This window comes from Phodopus roborovskii, unplaced genomic scaffold (genome assembly GCF_943737965.1).
Source record: "Phodopus roborovskii unplaced genomic scaffold, PHOROB, whole genome shotgun sequence".
Lineage (NCBI taxonomy): Eukaryota > Metazoa > Chordata > Mammalia > Rodentia > Cricetidae > Phodopus > Phodopus roborovskii.
The window spans coordinates 30,702,465-30,715,642 of record NW_026126482.1 but is presented as its reverse complement, the minus strand read 5'-3'; the positions used below and the strand labels follow the sequence as shown (position 1 = coordinate 30,715,642).

At 39.0% G+C, this 13,178-nt stretch overlaps 1 protein-coding gene across 1 annotated transcript in view; it reads right to left on the bottom strand.

The window, feature by feature from the left end:
• Positions 1-13,178, bottom strand: part of Cdkal1 (CDK5 regulatory subunit associated protein 1 like 1) — a 541,752-nt gene that overhangs the window by 350,234 nt on the left and 178,340 nt on the right. The window contains exon 8 of the mRNA XM_051194503.1: positions 9,780-9,900. Coding sequence (XP_051050460.1) covers positions 9,780-9,900 — 121 coding nt within the window. The remainder of the gene's footprint in view (positions 1-9,779; positions 9,901-13,178) is intronic.

Here is a 13,178-nt window from a genome sequence, read left to right as displayed (position 1 = left end):
CAACAAATCAGCTACAAACGCGGTAGACAGCATTGAATCCCCAGAGAGAGAAGTGAACTGGGAAGTGACTAATTCACCCAAGTCCACAACTAGAAAACAACAAGGTCTGGGACTCAGAATTCACCACAGACTCAGCCCAGTGAACTCTGTGGCCTCCAGAACAGGCTGTCTTCGCATTCCAGGATACTGACTGCTCTGTGTGCTTTATACAACATGAGTACCAAACAACAGCTCTGCTTCATCTTAGGAGGTGACCGTTTACCATTACAGCTTTCAGTGGCTAGATTTCAGAGGCCATATTAGGATGACTACACATTTGTTTTGGGGAAAAAACTCAATATAGACCAAATGCATACTGGAATAATCAAGCTCTAGGTCTGTGTTGAACTAAAAAGGCCACTCCCTGCAGAAATGACTGCATGCATACCATGGAGCTCTGGTCAACATTAGATGTTTTGCCAACTGACTAATTAAACTTCCATTTTTTTTTAAATAATAACAAACTACTGTGATGGTTAATCATGACTCTGATTGACTAGATTCAGAGACAGATATAGGATGAGTAAAGGGTACTTTGGTTATACGCCTGTGAGGGTGACTCCACACAACACACACAAGGGATATTAACAGAGGGGAAGATGCATCCTGAAAGAAATGGTACATCTAAATACAATAGGGCCCAAGTGAACCACAATAAGATGAGGAGGTGGGCAGACAACTCTTTCTCTGCACTTCCTGCCTCCCTCACATCCAACAATGTATCCAGGCAACCATGGGTAGAAAGCTCAAAGCATATGAACCAAAATAACTCTTTTCTCCTTTTGAAGTATCTTTGTCAGAGCAACACAAAAGCCTAACACAACCACTAACCACTCTGGCTATAAAGTCAAATAAAAGCAATGGAAATAATATCTCATTCGGGAAATCAAGGTCAATGTGATAGCTGAAATACTTTCCAAATAAAAAGGAAAAAAAAAAAAAAGACACAGAAGCCTACTCAGTTCATCTGAAAGCATCAGTAGTACCAACCATGGATTTATTCCCAACCTTTTGTAAACTACACTTTGTGTAAAATAGAGTGAGGATAAATTCCTGCAGTTAAACTGCAGTAAAATCCCTTGACAAGTTTCAAAGATGCCAGCTCTCCAATTCTCTATTTGTCACAGGCCAGCAGTAAACAGTTGATGATTACATACTGGTCTACAGAACCCACACTGAGAGGCATCAGGCAGGACATTTAGCCACCGACCATGCCTTGGTCCCTGAACTGGCCTTATTGAAGGACATACTGTCCTTACATCCTACTGTCTCGCTTAGCTCGAGTGCACCTTCCCTGCAAGGTTTGATCCAATCATACCAAATGACACAGGGGGAGGGTCTCACCACACTGACAAGACCAACCGCATGGTGCCAGCCTGCAGAGTCCGGCTGAGTTCTGCTCTGGGACTTGTTTTCACTGCATGTAATAGACAGCTACACTGCGAAGAAAGACAGTGAAGGAGAGAAAGGCAAGAAGAGGAAAGGAGGTAAGAAGAAGGAGGAGGAGGAAGAAGAAGAAGAAAAAGAAGAAGGAGAAGAAGAAGAAGAAGAAGAAGAAGAAGAAGAAGAAGAAGAAGAAGAAGAAGAAGAAGAAGAAACAGAATAGAAGAAGGAAAAGAAACAGAATAGAAGAAGGAAAAGAGGGAAGAAGGGAGAGTTGGGAGGAAAGTAAGGAGCATGAAATAATTAGCTCAGGTTGAATTTCAACCATCAGTGCCCAATTTATTGCTAAAAAAAAAAAAACAGGCAACATTTAATTTTATATTTATATATGTATATAACAACAGTAATTTTTAAAGAAAAGGTCAAGAATTTGAGAGGAGGTTGGGGGTAGAGGAGGAGCTGGAGAAGTAGCAGGAGAGGGGGAAATAGGAATGCAGCACTATTATATAAATATTTTACAAATGTAATATGCAGCCATATTACTTGCAATGCTGAGTAACTGAAGTTGCTGAGCACTTTTGTCAATTATTGGTCTTGAATCATTACCTCTTTAGACAAAGGTAGAAAGATCTCCAAAGAGTTATCTCAGAGCAGAGTACATAGGCTGAAACACTTAAGACCAATCAGGTTCAGAGTAGGGCCTGATTCGTGTGAACTAAATAAAAATAAATGAGTATCTTTGGTTCTTGACAACATGCTAGATATAAAGTATCTGGCTTACACTTCCATGTCATAGTTCCTCACCTAGGGAAGTTTACACAAGGACATCAAAGCAAGAACTCCAGGAAGGAATCTGGAGGCAGGAACTGATACATAAGCCATGAAGGAACCCTTTCTACAGGTTTGCTCTCCACAGATAGTATGGTTTCTTATACAACCTGAGACCACCTGCCCAGAAGTGGTACTGGCTACAGTGGACTGAGCCCTGCCATATCAACCAATAAACAAGAACATGCCCTCAGGCTTGCCTATGGGCTGATGCAATGAAAGCATTTTCTTAATTGAGGCTACCTCTTTCCAAAGGACTCTAGCTTGTGTCAAACTGACAAAGATCTAACCATCACATAGTTATTTCCAAAATTTGTAATATGGATCAACCTAGTATAAATGTAAGTATAACACTGCTGTAAAAAGCCTCTGGAACTTCAAATTTAAAGATGTTTTAAAGCAAGGTCTCCTTGTGCAGACTGGACTGCCTCAAACCCACCCTTCCTGCCTCAACCCCACAATTGTTACCACTCCACCTGCCACCTTTTATAATTATGTGAGTTTTTGAGATACAATTTTGCTACGTACTCCTGGCAGACCTGAAACTCTGTGTAGACCAGGCTGGCTTTACTGTCAGTGATTGTCTGCCTATTGATCAAATTAGAAGTAGCTGCCATAAAACCCAGCTACAATATTTCTAAATAAACTCAAAAATGCTCTCTATAGACAACGTGACTTTCCAAAAGCTTCAATTAACAGTGAGATAAACAGCACAGGGGCTTTATATTTTATAGTGCTGATGATGGACAGGGGTTTTAAGAACAGAGGTCAAGGAGAAGCAGCCCATTCTACCACTCCTTGCTGCTTCTGCCTGTGAGAGAGAGGGACAGTAAGAGGATATATGAGATTCCAATGGCCCTCAAAGACCTAGGGCGTCATTGCTGGTACCCTCAGCACAAGGAAAATGGTTAAAGCATATTCTCAAATACAGAATCTGCGATACCTCTGCTTGTAGCTGTATATAAAACCATATATGTAATTTGGGAAATGTTTGCTTATGTCTGTATTCTACAATCTGATAATGTCATAAACACGAAATAATTATTTTTTCAAGTGTACTGTGGTTATATACATCTAATAATGACCATGTTTTAAACAGAATTAAAAGCTTTAAAAAAAAAAAAAGCACTAATAGCACCTATTAACCTAAAAACAATTTCAGTTATGTAGGATAAGTTTGCAACTAATGCCTTTCATTTATGTATATAGAGAGGGACTATATATCAAGGGTTATAAAAAGAGCCTGATATGTGGCAGACATTTCAAAAAGTTAAAACATCTGAGTTAGAACATATTCCTAAAGTTTAGCTACATGCATGAAGTAAAAATGGGGAGGAACACTTACAAAATGATACATCCAATCATTAATTTCAACAAAAATTAAATACCCCTCAAAGGTCTCTAACTAGCATCTTTCTTATGCCTGACTGACGGACAATAACAAGAGACAAGATAAATAATGAAAGAAAAGTTATCCGGTACCAAGGGCCAGGTGGTGTTTTCTGAGATGTGGTTAAGTGAGAGAGGGTTTGGAGCCTTCAACGTGGAATAATCTCACAGCTCTGACGATTATACTATGATAGTGGATGGTGAGGCGCAGTCAGCTCTTGCCTTTAGAAGACAAGACTGCCAAAAATGCTGACTTTAACTCTCAAAGAAATCAACAAGTACATCAAAAATTGACTTCATTTCCCATTGTCCAACTTCTTACTTTATGTCATCTGCAGCACCGCCTACCAGCATTTCCTGCACACTCCACTCCCACTGATGGGAAAAGCAAAGGCATCACTCAAGGAACCCTACCAAAATACAGTGGTGGTACTGGGAGAACACTTTCCATAGGGACATAACAAATGACTACTCTGCCTTGTAGGGAACCAACAACAAAACAAAGACAACCTGAGGAACATTAGCTTCTACAGAGCATGATGGAGTGTTCACTTATAGGTACATGTGTAACAACAAAATAGCCACACCACCAAAGTCTCACCCCAGCATGAATGACAACTTCTCTAGAGCTACATAAACAGAGTTCTCTCCTCCAGTTATCCTTCTCCTTATATAAACTTAGCACCATGAGGTCACAAGCAAGAGGGAAAATTTGCATACAACATATTGGGAAGGAAAGAGAGATGAGAACTACAGATGGGAAGACCCCTCTCCTCTTTCTGTGAGTGGATGTCACCAGTCACCAGTTCAATCTGCAGGTCTCTTGCAAGTACTCACAGCTCTCTGATGAAAATGATGACTATTATTCTTGTAGCATCATGCTTGCAACAGGTAGAGCACCTGGTAAGATGCTCCTGAGAACAAAATACACACACACACATACACACACACCCCTAATGAAACTTATGGGGTCATACATACACACACAAAAGACATGAAAGTAGAAGGGGGGGCCAGTTGGGAAAAGAAAGGGGAATAATGATGACAGTAGGAGAACAAAAGAAAGTAACATGAGTGAATATGTATACAGATGTATAAACATGCTGTGATACACCTGTTACAACATGTAATTAATGTTTAGAAAGAGAGGTTGTAGGTACTTCAAATAACTCAACATGAAGGAGTGAGCCGGCTTCCTATGATCTGAATCAGTAAAGAAACAGATAGGAAAAACAACTAAGGTTTACCTCCCACTGTCCTCCTTGACTCCTGTTTCTAGAGAACACAAAAGTATCCTGCTTCTTCAATTGTCCATTAGTCCATTAGTGCTCATAGCGCCATGCCATGCCATGCCATGGTGTTTAGTCCTTGCTTCTCTGATTCTAAACAAGCTCAGGTTCAAGAAAAAGGAATAAAGAACAAACAAGAAGGAGAAAGATTACCTCTTACTTCATACCTGAGTCCTCTGATAGCAAACATTACTGATTTTTAACCAGGACTCTACTTTTTAGAATGCAGAAATGGTTCACATATGCCAGATGCATGACAGGAAAGCACTCCACCAACTGAGTTACACCCACAGACCCCAAGTTCTCTCTTGTGAGAAAAATTCTCACCATGTGACACTGCTGAGCCTGAACTCATGACAATCACCCTATGAAAGCCTCCCATCAGCTGAGATTACAGATGTACTCTAACATCTGGATGGCAGGGAGCATTATCCCTGCATCTCTCCATCTTATTAGACTCCTAACTGCTGCCAGGAAAATCATCTCGGTGCCTGTTTCACAGCTGCCCCGCATTTCAGCATCTCTCTACCTTTTCTACAAAGTGAGGTGACTTGAATTTCTCACACTGGGCATTCCGATTCTTCACACAGAATATCATCAGCTTCACCATTCCAAAGTATGCTGGAATCTCCAGATAACTGTACAGGTTTACACAGGTCATAGACAATGCCTGTTGCCCTTACAATTTCAGCTTTCCTATCTTCCTACAGCTTGCTCTTTACACTTGCTGTTCTATGACTCATGCCAAAATTCAGGAAGAATCACAAAGAAGTAGAAAGGATTTGAGAGCAAGATTATGAAGAGTGTTGTAAAATGGGAACTACAAGGCTTGGCCAGGCTACTGAACTCATGAGCCAGCTGTAGACACCTGCACAAGATCCAAACAAATGTCTGAAATAGATGGGGTAATGTTCCCTAGATCCCACACCTTACCAGGGAGCTAAATGGACTTGACAGCTCTTGGGGCAACAAGAATCCTTCTTTGTTGGTTGTAAACAATGGTAGATACATACTTTAGTGCATGGCCCCACAGCCATACACATAGAGGAAACACTGACTAGACTTGGTAGGTTACCAAAATTAAAGAGGATCTGAAGTTGGAAAGGGATTATGTTCTGGAGGCAGAGGAGTCAGAGAAGAATAACAAAGGAGCTTCATTGTATACATATATGAAGTTCTGACAAATAAGGAAAAAATAATATGAGAAAAAAGTTGTAGTAAAGAATCTCTTCAGCTAATATAATAAACAGAAACAAAGCATGGAAGATACACCAGAGAAAAGACACAAAATATTATAGAGATAAAAGGCACCCTCTGTATCTTTACATATAAAAGTATTAAGATATCTTTAGCAAAGCCATTGTATATGTACTGTTGTCAAACTAATAATCCCCATAGTTTATAAAAAAACAACATGATCTGATACTGTCAACTTGTTCATTGGTTAAAAGCAACTAAAACATTCCTATTATATATACGTATGGTATGTGTATCTATGTATACATGAGTGCAGGTGCCCTCAAGGTTCAGATACCCTGAAGATGAAGGTGAACCACCCCACATGGGTTCTTGGAAGGCAACTTGAGTCCTCGGCAGGAGCAGTCTATGCTCTTAACCACTGAGCTATGGCACATGCCCTGCTTAGATATTTTTCAATTAACATTACCAGAAAAACAACTGTACATATTCAAATGGTGGCCTATTAAACCATATCATGAAACGTGCTCCAAAGAAGGCTCTCTTCCTAAAATAAATCACATATGAAAGGTCTACCATCACGTTTAATTTGCAACAACAAAATGCAGTCTTAGGACTCTTAATAAAGAAAATGATTATAAGCATAACCATTTAAAAGTATTTTCAAATAAGTTTTTTAAAAAGCAATTTGCTCCACTAACAATAAGGGTCAAAAAATGAAATTCAAGCAAAGATCTTACACGCTGATACTATGGAATGACACTCATGGGATAAGATCACATGAGAGAAAGATAAGACTAAAAGCAACTCAGCAAAGTGATGACTAGTCACAGCTCACAACGTCCTATTGCGATTGGAGATAATATGAATTGATTTACCATCAAACTGTACTTGCTTACTTACTTCCAAGGGTCAATTCTATATTCTCTGATGTGAGGTACCAGACTGTGAAAGTTAGAGCAAATGCCCACTGAGCTTCAGTATACATTACATCCCCATTGCAGAAGAACTAAGTCCATAAAAGAAAAAAATCAGATCACATGTGGGAGAAATTTTAACAGTGCTATTTTTGTAAGCTAAAATAAAATTGTAATACAAAATATTTAATAATTTTAGGATAATTAATATATGACAAATTTGCAAGGAGTTTAAAATAATACATCCATGGACTAGAGAAATGGCTCAATACGTAAAGTGTCTGCCATGCAGTGCAGGATCCATGTCTGATGCCCAGCCCCCACATAAAATCCGGGATAATAGGCCTGTGATCCAGGACTGAGGTAACAGAGTCAGAGTCTTAACTACTGCTCAGCCAGTAGTGTTGAACTGCTGAGCACCAGGTTCCATAACAGATCCTATCTCAAAAAATAAGGTGGAAAGCAACTGAGGTACTTTACCCACCATTGATCTCGAGCCTACACACACACACACACACACACACACACACACACACACACACACACACACACACATACATACACACACACAGGCATAGGAAGCAGTGTTGGAGGCATTCTGATGTCCAAGGGAAAAGTAAAGAATAGCTGAGATGAAGGCAACAGCAAACCACCTTGTGGTGATAATAAGTTCAGACAGTCAGGACTGTCAAATATTCTGCTTAACCTCTGGGTTCTGAAACTTGTGCACCCTCAATGCTGAAAGCCTGAAGCTTGTTCTGTTCCATGAAAGATTTTCCAGTTGGTTCAATGTCACCATAGATGGATGTTAATGGACACCAAAGAGACCTCATCTACCTCCTATGAACTACAGCAGCAGTGTAAAGGGTGAACCAGAAGCACAAAAAAAGACAAAGTAGACAAGCTTGGTGCAGGACTCGAGGCACCTGGGAGCTAGCTAGGATGTACAGAGACAGAGGAGTAGCTGCAATGCTAACAGAAGGCAGAAAAAGTCAGCATTCAGCTGACCTCTGGGGTGGGGAGAAACTCTTACGGTTAAGGAATCTAAGCCCTCTACCTTTCTATAATTTCAGGAAGATTGAGGCTTTTATGTGGAGTCTCATTTAAAGAAAGAGAGGACAAGACCAGGCGGCAGAAATACATAGAGACGGCTAACGGGCCCCAGACTGATAGCTGGGAAGCCAGCATGGGACTGACTCAGACACCCCTGAATATGAGTCTCAGCCAGAAGGACTGAGCAATCTAAGGGACCTCAGACAGTGGAGCCAGGATGTATCTATCCCTGGTGCACAAAAGGACCTTGTGAACACATCCCCCATGGAGGGATAACTGCCTTAACCTAGAGACAGGAGAGAAGCCCTAGTCCCTACTTCACAGGACCTGTCAGATCTACATGACCCCAACTGGATGGCATAGCCCTACATGTGGAATTGGGGTGGGGGGATGGGAAGGGAGGGTGATTAGGGTGCATGTGAGAGGGCAGAGAGGGTAAAAGGGAGGGAAGGAGGGAGGGAGGGGGAACTGGGAACGACATGTAAAATAATAAATTAAAAAAAAAAATGCTCTGACTCAAAAATTTAAGTTCAAGGACAAGTTACTGGGGAAAAGGATTTCTATTTTTGTTTCCACAGAAAATCAAAATCTGGATTCCTTCCAGACTAATGTATTTTGATCAAGCCAGACCACCTGAAACAGAATACCAGGTGATCCAACATTCAAAACATCTGGACAAAGCAGTCTTGCAGACTACAGCCAGGATTTCTGCATCTTTTTAGAATCCCCCATGACAGCGCCCCTTACCAGCAGGAAGTAGTTTGGAAAGAACGACGTCCAAATTCCCAAATATTGTCTATAAATGTTTGTTTTCATTTAAATGGACTTGGTTATAATAAATAAATAAACAAACAAACAAACAAACAAAAAAGAAAAAAAGAAAGGAAGTCCAAGAAGTATGAACAAGTGGAAAAAAGGGTGGTAGCTTTACACCAAGTCATGGAAACTCAAGGAGCACTTAATATTCAGTCACAGGTTGTTTTGAGAATAATGTTTAGGGCTGAGGAGATGGCTCAGTGGTTAAAAGCACTTACTGTTCTTCAGAAGGCCCTGAGTTCAATTCCCAGCACCCACATAGCAGCTCACAACTGCCTGATGCCCTCCTCTGGTGTGCAGATGTATAGGCAGGCCATGTACCCATAAACAAAACACACATAAAGAATCACGTTTTAAATACATAGTTCAGTTATGATAAAACATGGTCAGCATTTGGAGCAGCCTCTACCAGAATCGTGTACAAGCAATGAGAGATGCTGAGTAACCAGCCACTCTTTTGCTCTGTTTTTCTTTGGCGGGGGGGTAGTTGTGGCTGACTATCACATTGGCCTAGAGCTCACTGTGTGGCACAGCCAGGTTTTATACTCCAAAGTAACTCAACCTGGGATTGCAGGGGCAAGTCATGAGATTGTTATTTTTTTCAGTATGTCTAAAATATTTTTAAATAAGAATAATACCTGGAGGAGTAAAATCCATGTTCATTGTCCAAAATGAGAAAAATATAAAAATCCTGTCTCAATCACACATGTAAATTAAAGACAAGATAAGACTTAAAAGAAAGTATACTCAAGAGCTTTAGCAGTTTTTGTGTTTTTTCTTTCCCAAGAAAATATTCAACTGCCTTTGGATGTCATAAGTTCAGGGACAAATAAGATGAACTCACAAAGTCACTATGAGAGATACTCACCCCGTGTTGATTGAAATGATTTCGATAAGGGGATTCTTCCTGATCTTTGGCAAATCCAGTCTTGCTCCCCCCAAACGTTTCCCATTGTCTTTCTTCTGGCCCAGGAGCCTCACTGAGTGACCTTCAAATCAAGCACAAGACACACATTAGCACTACACACAAATACACTGTCACTTATCATTTTCAATAAATATGTTGAGGATTGTATTTGTTTGGTTTTTTGTTGTTGTTTGTTTTGTTTATTTGTTTTTTCTTACAGGAGACCAGGAGAAAAAACTTCCTAAAGCACCAGGGAGCCTTTGATCATAAGAAAGTCTGGGGGAGGGGGGGGAACGACCCCCTCTGTGTTTAAGGACTGACTATACTTGCCAACTTTTGCTCACAGTATGTGGACATTTACACAGAACATTTGAGAAAGGTTCAGTGTCCCTAAAATAATCTCCTGAGGGTGAACACTCTATACACTCTACACTGATCAATACTATAACGAAACAGCAAGGGCTTAGATATTAGGCCTCCCTGCTGGTTGCTGACACTATTAAGACATGGATGATAACATGACTAATGAAACAGCTCTGAACATTTACTTACCTATGCTGTTATTTTCTAGGCACCGGCTACTCTCCTCTTTCCCTCCCTCCTCATACCTTCATACACACCCACCAAGCACACACACACAGACTACAATAGCCATTAAAATTTCTTCAGTATTGAAAACTTTAAAGTAATTTCAGACATGTAGAAAACACAAAGGAAAGAACATGCATAACCCCTCAGATTGTAGTTACAATTGTATCATATAGTGTTTTCTCTTTGCAATGGGACATGCTGTATTTATGAGTGCACAATGTGATATACTCTATAAAACCATCCATCTTGGCTGTGAACAGCAATGATTTCAAAAACATTTCTACTGTCATATATTGTTTTTATAATTTATCAATGAATATACTACAGCCTATAAAATCTGTTCACTGTGAAAACAAAACTGAATGGTTTTAAATAAATACCTACAGTTTTGAGATCATAGCAACAACCCAGTTTGGAAATATTTCCATTAAAACTGGAAACTCCTTTGAATTTTAGTTTGGCCCATCTCTGATGTCATGCCAGAAGATAGACATTTGCTGCATTTCAAATACCTATTACAGTAATACTTCTAAGAACATCTGCACATAAAACTTTCTACACCCACACTTTCATCTTTCTTAGAGTCCTAATATAGAAATTGCTGAGTCATTTAGTGAATTCATATTTTACTGTCTTAAAAATAACTTCTTTGCTAAGAAATGGTCATTATATATTTCATCAGACATACAACTACTAACATAAAATTACGACATATTTTCTCTCATTCTACACATTATATTTTAACATTCATGAGGGTATCTTTTGGGGAAAAAAACTGTTAGTTCAATAAACTTCAAGTTCTCAACCATTACCTTCATGGCTCATGTTTGTGTTGCTATTACTAAGATCTCATTATCTTTCCTTGGGTACCTAACATAAAATTACTAAGTATTTTCTCTCATTCTACACATTATATTTTAGCTTTCATGATGGTGTCTTTTGAGAAATAAAACCTGTTAGTTTAATAAACTTCAAGTTCTCAACTATTACCTTCATGGCTCATGTTTTTGGTGCTATTAATAAGATCTCATTATCTTTCCTGGGGTACAAAGGTATTTCTTCCTTTTTGTTTCTATTCTATTGTTCAACCTCTTAAAACTGCTTTAGGAATATACTGTTACTTATTCTGTAGTGAGGGCCTATATTCTCACACCAAAACTCAGTGGTCTCATTGCTATTTCTTTGACATATTTGTCCACATGATATTCTTGTCACACATATTAATGTAAATAGTTATGAAACACCAAAAGGGCAATGCTATAAATATGATTTTAAACAAGAACACATATTATTTATAGCATAGTTTATATTTACCTACTAAAACCTATTTCTGACTTTTTATTACTCCTTGAAATTCAACTTTTCTTTTATTCTTGACCAACACTTATTTATTGATTTTTATATAGTAACTCATTTAGCAAAAAAGCAATATAAGCAATATTCCTTGCTTATCTGAAAACACTTTGTTTTTTGTTTTGTTTTGTTTTTTTTATTTTTTTTTTTTTGTTGTTGTTGTTAAATTTTTTGCTTCAGTTGTAAAGGATAGTTTTACTGGATATAAAACTGCTGCTGTCTGCATGCTAGATCAATTGTTTGTGGGGTTTACTATTCATGATTAGATGCCAACTATTAATCTTATAATTGCAAAGAACATAGTAAGTCATTGATTCTCTTATGCTTCCCATATCTCAATTTGTGGATTTTTACAGTAGAATATATAGGACTGACTAAGCTCTTTGGATTCATAAAGGAATATTCATCTAGAACAATTTTATTTTTTTTTTCAAATTTTTTCTGGATTTTTTGTTTTTGTTTTTTGTTTTATATTTCCTTCTCCAGGGTTCATATAATATAATTTCTTTTTATTTATTTATTTATGTTTGTTTTTTATTTTCTATCTATTCTTCTGCAACTCGCACAATACATTTATTACTGTATGACAGACACGTGTACATCAGGTCCCTAAAGCAGTCTTACACAGGGTTCTACCAAGACACAGAAATGATGCACACAGAGGTAAAATATGACATATTGAGGAAACACGATTACTTGATTATAGAGACTAAACAATCCCACAGGCATCCAGCTGATCATACTGACACTCCTAACTGGCAATAAAGTTAAAAATAAAAAAATCAGAGACCATAGTCAAAGTTTAGCTAACTGGAATTATCCATAGAAATGATAGAGAACCCAGGGAGCCAGATAGAGAGATGCACAGGGAGTAGCAGGGAGGTATTTAGAGATTCACAGGCTATTCAATCTTGGAAATATGTAGAATACAGTCAGCCAATCATCCCTTTTGCCAATGTTTGTATTGATCAGGTTTTTATCGAAATCTCTGACTCCTAAGCTTCTAATAATAATAAAAGATTTAGATAAAGGCATAATCTGGTACCCAGTGTGGGACATTATTAAATTACACAAAGACAGCAAGGCTGTTACCTCTCCACCATGATTGCAACCTGCTTTCCCCCTCCCTCAATCCCTCCCAGTGAGTCCCAGGCTTTTCCCCATTGCAGTCTCTATATAGCAGCCTCAAGTTGCTACTCACCCCCTGGCCCAAAATGCTCCAGATGAATGGACCCAAAACACAATCAGATTCGGCCAACCACCACCTACCAGCTCTGTCATTCAGGTTGGCCAATTCCCACTCATACCATGAAGCATTAGCCCTGCTTTGCACAAGCAGCTTCCCTTAGCCTGCCCATGAGCCACCTGCTGTGCAGAACAGCCAGAGCCAGCCACACACCACCACCAAGCACACTC